We start from the raw sequence: 7,961 nt of genomic DNA on the forward strand, positions 1-7,961 counted from the left end.
TTATTGCAATATTTAAAAGATTTTTTAAGTTTATTTATTTTGAGAGAGAGAGAGTGAGCAAGCAGGGAAGGGGCAGAGAGAGAGGATCCCAAGCAGGCTCCATGGTGCCAGCACAAAGCCCAGCACAGGGTTTGTTCCCATAAACCATGAGATCATGACCTGAGCCAAAACCAAGAGTCACATGCTTAATCAACTCAGCCACCCAGGTGCCCCTATTACATCATTATTTACAATAGCTAAGACGTAGAAGCACCCAAATGTCTACTGATACATCAATGGATAAGGAAGATGTAGTGTATGTACACAATGAAAATTACTCTGCAGTTAAAGAGAGTAAAGTCGTGCCATTTGTGACAACATAAATGGACCTAAAGGGTATTATGCTAAGTGAAATGAGTTAGAGAAAGACAAACACCAAATGATTTTTACTTGTAATTGGAACCTAAAAAAATAGAACAAATAGTTATGGACTCATAAATTCGGAGAACAAATTGGTGGTTGCTGGGGTTGGGAGGGGATAGGCAAAGAAGGTGAAAGGGATTAAGAATACAGACTTAGATTTATAAGTAAGTCATGGGGATGGAATCTACAGCATAGGGAATATAAGTCAATAACATTTTAATAATTTCTGTGGTGACAGATGGTAACTACACTTATGGTGAGCGTTTCATAATGTATGTAATTGTCAAATCACTATGTTGTACACCTGAAACTAATACAATATTACATGTCAGCTATACTTCAATTAGAAATTTTTAAAAAGGTTATCTAAATCAGAAAGAAGTAGGGGCGCCTGGGTGGCTCAGTCGGTTAAGCCTCCGACTTTGGCTCAGGTCATGATCTCGAGGTCCGTGAGTTCAAGCCCTGCGTCGGGCTCTGTGCTGACAGCTCAGAGCCTGGAGCCTGTTTCGGATTCTGTGTCTCCCTCTCTCTGACCCTCCCCTGTTCATGCTCTGTCTCTCCCTGTCTCAAAAATAAATAAAATGTTAAAAAAATTTTTTAAAAATAAATAAATAAATCAGAAAGAAGTAAAGTTGTCTCAATTTGCAGATGACATGATATTATATATAGTAAACCCTAAAAATTCTGCCAAAAGTTGTTAGAAATAATAAACTCAGTAAAGTTGCATGACACAAAATCAATATGCAAAAATAAGTGGCATTTCTATATGCAACAATGAATTATCAGAAAGAAATGATATAATCCCATTTACATCAAAAAGAGTAAAATATTTAGGAATAAATTCAATGAAGATGAAAGATCTATATACTGAAAACTAAAATATTGATGAAAATAGTTGAAGTAGGAAAGATAATCTATGTTCTTGGATTGCAGTAATTAATAATGTTGAAAGTGAAATAAGGCAGTCAGAGAAAGACAGATATCATGATTTCACAAATATGTGGAATTTGAGAAACTTAACAGATGACCATAGGGGAAGGGAAGCAAAAAGTAAGATGCAAACAGAGAGGGAGGCAAACCATAAGAGACTCCTAAATACAGGGAACTAACTGAGGCTTGATGGGGGTGGGAGATTGGAGGGTGGGGAAAATGGGTGATGGGCATTGAGGAGGGCTTTTGTTGGGATGAGCCCTGGGTGTTGTATGTAAGTGATGAATCATGGGAATCTACTCCTGAAGCCAAGACTACACTGTATGTTACCTAACTTGACAATAAAATAATAATAATAATGGCAACTTAAATCTACAAAAAAAAAAAAAAAAAAAAAGAATAATGTTGAAGTGCCCTTAGTAGCCAAAATGTTTTACAGATTCAAGACAATTCCTTTCAGAATCCTAATATCGGCGTGCCTGGCTGGCTCAGTCAATGCAGTGTGCAACTCTTGATCTCAGGTTCGTAAATTTGAACCCCACATTGGGTATAGAGATTACTTAAAAATAAAACCTTAAATGCTTTTTCAAAATCCTAAGGTCATTTTTCACAGAAGAAATAAACAATCCTTATGTTCGTGTGGAACCACAGAAGACCCAGAATTGCTAAAGCAGTCTTGAGAAAGAAGAGTAAATCTGGAGGCATTATACTTCTTAATTTCAAACTATATTATAAAGCTTTAGTAATCGAAATAATATGGTAATAGCATAAAAACACAGATCAGAGACGCATAGACATATAGTCGTAAATAAACCCATACATATGTGGTCATTTTTAAAAAATTTTTTTAATGTTTATTTATTTTTGAGAGACAGAATGCGAGTGGGTTGGGACAGAGCGAGAGGGAGGCACAGAATCTGAAGCAGGCTCCAGGCTCCGAGCTGTCAGCATAGAGCCTGATGCAGGGTTCGAACTTACGAGCTGTGAGATCATGACCTGAGCTGAAGTCGGACATTCAAACAACTGAGCCACCCAGGGGCCCCTATGGTCAGTTATTTTTTAACAAAGGAGGCAAGAATAAGCAATGGGGGAAAGGATAGTCTGTTCAATAAATGGTTCTCGGAAACCTGGATATTCGTATGCAGAAGAATAAAACTGGACTCCTAAAGTACACCATGCACAAACACAACTCAAAATGGAATAATACTTAAGTGTAATAGCTGAAACCCTAAAACTCCTAGAAGAAAACATAAGGGGTAAGATTCTTCACGTATATGTTGGAAGTGGTTTCTTGGATTTGACACCAAAAGCAAAGGCAGCACAAGTCAAAATAAATATATGGGACTACATCAGAATAAAAAGCTGCATAGTAAAAGAAACCATCAACAATATGAAAAGGTAACTTATGGAGTAGGAGAAAGTATTTGCAAACCACACATCCAATATTGGCTTAATAAAACTATTTAAGGAAGTCATACAATTCAATAGCTGAAAAAGAATAACCCAATTTTAAAAATGGGCAAAGGACATTTTTCCAAAGAAGACATGCAAATGGCTGAGAGGTACATGAAAAGGTGCTTAACATCACTCATCAGAAAAATGCAAATATATACCACAGTGAGAGATCATCTCACATATGTTGAGATTCAAAAAGATAAGAGATGACAAATGCTGGCAAGGATGTGGATAAAAGGGAAGCCTTGTATACTGTTGGTGTGAATTTAAATTGCTACAACCACAGTGGAAAATAGTATGGATATTCTTCAAGAAATTAAAAATAAAACTACCATATCATCCAGAAGTGCCACTTGCTGCATATATATTCAAAAGAAATGGTGTTGTCATCTTGAGATATCTGTACTTATGTATATCGCAGTATTATTTACAAGTATGAAAATGACCTAAGTGTCTGTCAGTGGGTAAATGGATAAAGAAGTGAATAGTCCACTCTATCTATATATCTGTATGTCTATATATAGATATATATATGTAGATATATTCCTCTCTCTATATATACCTATATAGATAGAGTAGAATATTATTGAGCCCTAAAAAAGAAGCAAATCCTGCTACTTGTGCAACATGGATGAACCTGGAGGGCATAATACTAAGTGAAATGAGCCAGACAGAGAACTGCATTGTAGCACTTACATGTGTAATATGGAGGGGGGCGAGGGGGAAGGTCAAACACATAGAAGCAGAGAGTAGAATGGTCCTTTCCAGGGACTGCAGGTAGTGGTAGGGGAAAGAGAGCTGCTGGTAAAAGGGTACAAACTTTCAGTTATAAGATGAGTAAGGTCTGTGGATCTCCTGTATAATGTGATGACCATGTTTGATAATACTGTATAGTGTCATTGAGATTTGCTAAGATAGTAGAAATTAAGTGTTCTCCCCACACAGACACAAAATAGTAACTCTGTATTGTGGGGGGTGTGCTAATTAACTTAAGGGTGGGAATTCTTTCAAAAGGTGTACATATATCAGATCATATTGTATACTTTAAATACATAACATTTGTCAAATATACTGAAAGCTAAAAAAACCAAAATCCCTCAGTATTTAGGATTAAACTGTTTTTAGTTTGGATTTCATTTTATTCTTAATCGTAAAAATTGTGAGGTGTTTTATAAGGTAATGGAAAAATCAAGTTTGATTCTTTTTTAAAATCTGAGAACACATAGAGGTACCTGGGTGGCTCAGTCATTTGAGCATCTGACTCTTGATTTCAGCCCAAGTCATGATCCTGGGATCGTGGGATTGAGCCCCATGTTGGGCTCTATGCTGAGCATGGAGCCTGCTTAAGATTCTTTCTCTCTGCCCCTTTTCCCTACTCATGTGCTCACGTGCTCTCTCTCTCTCTCTCTCTCTCTCTCTCTCTCTCTCTCTCTAAAAATTAAAAACAGGGGGTGCATGGGTGGCTCAGTTGTTTGAGTGTTCAACTTCAGCTCAGATCATGATCTTACACTTCATGGGTTTGAGCCTGGTCTTGGGCTCTGTGCTTACAGCTCGGAGCCTAGAGCCTGCTTCAGATTCTGTGTCTGCCTCTCCCCCCGAATTGTGCTCTGCCTCTCTTAAAAATAAATAAATAAACATTAGAGGGGAAAAATAAATAGAAACCGGGTATTTAAAAAAAAAAATAAAAATAAAAAATAAAATAATTAAAAAAATAAAAACATGTAGATACCTTCAGGTAAAAATTTAGGGTCTCAGTTTTCAAGATAGTTTATAAAAGGTAAAGCTAATTGGGGTGCCTGCCTGGCTCAGTCTGAAGAACATGTGATTCTTGATCTTAGGGTCACGAGTTCGAGCCTCAGCTTGGGTGTAGAGATTACTTAATTATAAATTTTTTATTTTATTATTTTGTTTTAAGTAAGATCTATATGCAACATGGAACTTAAACTCACAACATTGAGGTCAAGAATTGCATGCTCCACCAACTGAGCCAGCCAGGCACCCCAGAGATTATTTAAATAAATAAAAACTTAAAAAAAAAAACAAAAAAAGGAGGGGTGCCTGGGTGGCTTAGTCGGTTAAGTGTTGGACTGTTGATTTTGGCTCAGGTCATGATCTCATGGTTCATGAGATTGAGCCCCACATTGGACTCTACACTGACAAAACAAAACCTGCTTGGGATTCTCCCTCCCCTCTCTTTTTGCCTCTCCCCTCTCATGGTCTCTCTCTCTCAAAATAAATAAATAAACTTAAAAAAAAAAGAAAACTTTAAAAAAGAGGAAAAGCCGATTTAATTTGATATAATTGTTACATGGACTGTAATGTAAGTCTGGTATATTCCAATAGTGAAACATAATTTACACTTTTTTAAAAGAAAATGAAAGCAGAATTATTTTTTTCCCGCAGTATGGATTAGGTCTTTTATTTCTCTATTTATTTTTAAGTAGTCTCAACACCCACCGTGGGGCTGGAATTCACAGCCCCAAGATCAAGAGTCCCGTGCTCTACCAGCTGAACAGCTAAGCACCCGTGGTTTAGATCTTTTAACACTTGTGTGTTTTGTTTTGTTTTGTTTTGTTTTGTTTTGTTTTGTTTTGTTTTAAGAGAGAGAGAAAGTGGAGGAGGGGCAGAGAGAGAGAGGGAGAGAGAGAAACACAAGCAGTCTCCGCACTGTCAGCGAGGAGCCTGATTTGGGTCTAAATCTCTCAACCATGAGATCATGACCTGAGCCGAAATCAAGAGTCAGGGATTTAACTGCCTGAACCACACAGGACCCCACGAAATACATTTGAATTGTAGAGACATTGTAAGATGCTTCACATTTTGATGAGATGGCCTTATGTAACAGATGTTTTTAATGCTCTTAAATTTAAATAATTCATTATGTGATTTTGTATGATTTAGCCTTATATCTCATAAAATGATGTACAGCCAGTTACACTTTCATCCCTTGCTGATTCCAGAGAAATGTATTTTGTATCTATTGTGTAGAAATAATAAATTAAGCAGAAAAAGACTCAATATATGGTTAATAGTTTGAGAACATAATAGGTGAAATTGAAATACAATTTTGACAGCAGTTTTTATTTTTAACATTTTTCAGACTTTGTTAGATACCTATCTATGTTTTTATAGTACAAATAAGTAAGATGCCAGTGGAGCTGTTTTGATCTGCCCAAATCTTCTTTTTAGATTTGATCCAGACCGGTTTGATGACGAATCAGTAATGAAAACTTTCTCCTTGCTTGGATTCTCAGGCACACAGGAATGCCCAGAGTTGAGGTGGGTGATAGAGAAAGGAAAGTAAAAGGAAAGATGCTAAATTTTATACTTAGAATTTTGATGATTACTGCTGAGGAGAATAAGCAACCTATATAATTATCTATAATTATATAAAAATGTAATTGTTCATCTTTAGTAATTGGTTGACTTTCTTCCTGTCTAGGTTTGCATATATGGTGACCACAGTACTTCTGAGTGTATTGGTGAGAAGGCTGCACCTACTTTCTGTGGAGGGACAAGTTATTGAAACTAAGTATGAACTGGTAACATCATCCAAGGAAGAAGCTTGGATCACTGTCTCAAAGAGATATTAAAATTTTATACATTCAGCTTTCTGGAGGAAAATGATGGTTTAGAAAAATCTGTATTAAATCCTTTTATAAACTAAGTAATACTATGGAATATAAATACATACTAGTACTTCATTATGTAAATTTGGATTTTTGTATATCAGATTTTCTTAATTCATGATATACATTGATTCTTATATCAATATAATGATAATTTTAATGGGAAGCTCTCTGCTTTTTTGTTTTATCACTTTCTTTTATTTAAATTTTTTTTTTCAACGTTTATTTATTTTGGGGACAGAGAGACAGAGCATGAACGGGGGAGGGGCAGAGAGAGAGAGGGAGACACAGAATCGGAAACAGGCTCCAGGCTCTGAGCCATCAGCCCAGAGCCCGACGCGGGGCTCGAATTCCCGGACCGCAAGATCGTGACCTGGCTGAAGTCGGACGCTTAACCGACTGCGCCACCCAGGTGCCCCTGTTTTATCACTTTCTATGCCATTATCTTCATATTATTTTTCTTTGATCTCTAATGCTCTTTTTTTAAATCTCTAATATTCTTGAAGAGAGACATTATTTTTGCACACTTTGGCAAGTCATGTTTTCTAAATATTTATAAAAGGGAAACATAATCCTAACTTCTTTTCATACTTCCAGTAAATCATTTTAATGGGGGAAAATAAGAACTTCCCATTATGTTATTTCTTGGGTTAAGATTTTTATTTTCTGAGTATAAATTAGTTTGTGTTTAGTCGTTATTAGTAGGTTTGAGTAACCTACCTTGTATTTGCTTATTTTTATACCTCCCCAGACAATACTGTTCATTTCATGACTTATACAAGGATCATCATTTTGAGCAGTTCTAAATCATTTGGAAACTACTACCATTGTTTTTGAATGTGTTTTTGAAGTGCCTCTCCTAAGGGACAAACTAAGATTGAGGCTTGTCTTTTCTTTTGTTTGGCTGGAAGTGTTACTGGCACTATATTACTTCACCAATTCTCATTTATGGAAACAACTGAATTCTACTTTGTTGTTATTATGTCATGTACTAAATATAATGAACTTCAATGATTAGGAAATGAGAGAGCACTAACCAAAAAAACAAAACCAAATTAAAAAAAAACAAAACATGGATGAAAATAATTTGTAAAACATCTGATAGGGATAATATCCATATGATATATAAATAGCTCTTACAGATTGGTGAGAAAACATAATAGAAAAATGATCAAAAGACATGAATAAACTATTCTTAGAGGAGGAAATAGCTATTAAAATTTTAGAAAAAAGGGTTAGTCTCACTAGTAAGTAAAGGAATTTGGGGGCTATTTTAAAAACACTTTAAGTATCTTTCAAAATTTTACTTATTTACACTGATAAGTTTTATATTTAATACTGTTTTATTGATAGCATTATAGTTTTGTCCACCTTTTCTGGTTACATTGTTCTTGAGAATTCTTTTAAGACAACAACTGAAGGAAATATGGCAAGTGCAGATAGAGAGGAAAGGAAGAAAAATGATAACTATTTGCGAATGGGTTTATTTTTGACACTGCTGAATTCCACTTGTAATTTTAGTTTCAAGATTGTACCCTAGTTATT

At 35.6% G+C, this 7,961-nt stretch overlaps 1 protein-coding gene across 3 annotated transcripts in view; it reads left to right on the plus strand.

Annotated features, from left to right (window-relative positions):
- CYP20A1 (cytochrome P450 family 20 subfamily A member 1) overlaps positions 1-6,465 on the plus strand; it is a 75,725-nt gene extending 69,260 nt beyond the window's left edge. For all 3 annotated transcript variants that reach the window (XM_040475906.1, XM_040475907.1, XM_040475908.1), the window contains 2 exons: positions 5,977-6,066; positions 6,230-6,465. In XM_040475906.1, the coding sequence (XP_040331840.1) occupies positions 5,977-6,066; positions 6,230-6,380 (241 nt within the window). In that variant the 3' untranslated portion in view covers positions 6,381-6,465. The remainder of the gene's footprint in view (positions 1-5,976; positions 6,067-6,229) is intronic.
- Positions 6,466-7,961: the final 1,496 nt, after the last annotated feature.

The sequence above is a fragment of the Herpailurus yagouaroundi genome, unplaced genomic scaffold (genome assembly GCF_014898765.1).
Source record: "Herpailurus yagouaroundi ecotype Mexico unplaced genomic scaffold, PumYag 140, whole genome shotgun sequence".
Classification (NCBI taxonomy): domain Eukaryota; kingdom Metazoa; phylum Chordata; class Mammalia; order Carnivora; family Felidae; genus Herpailurus; species Herpailurus yagouaroundi.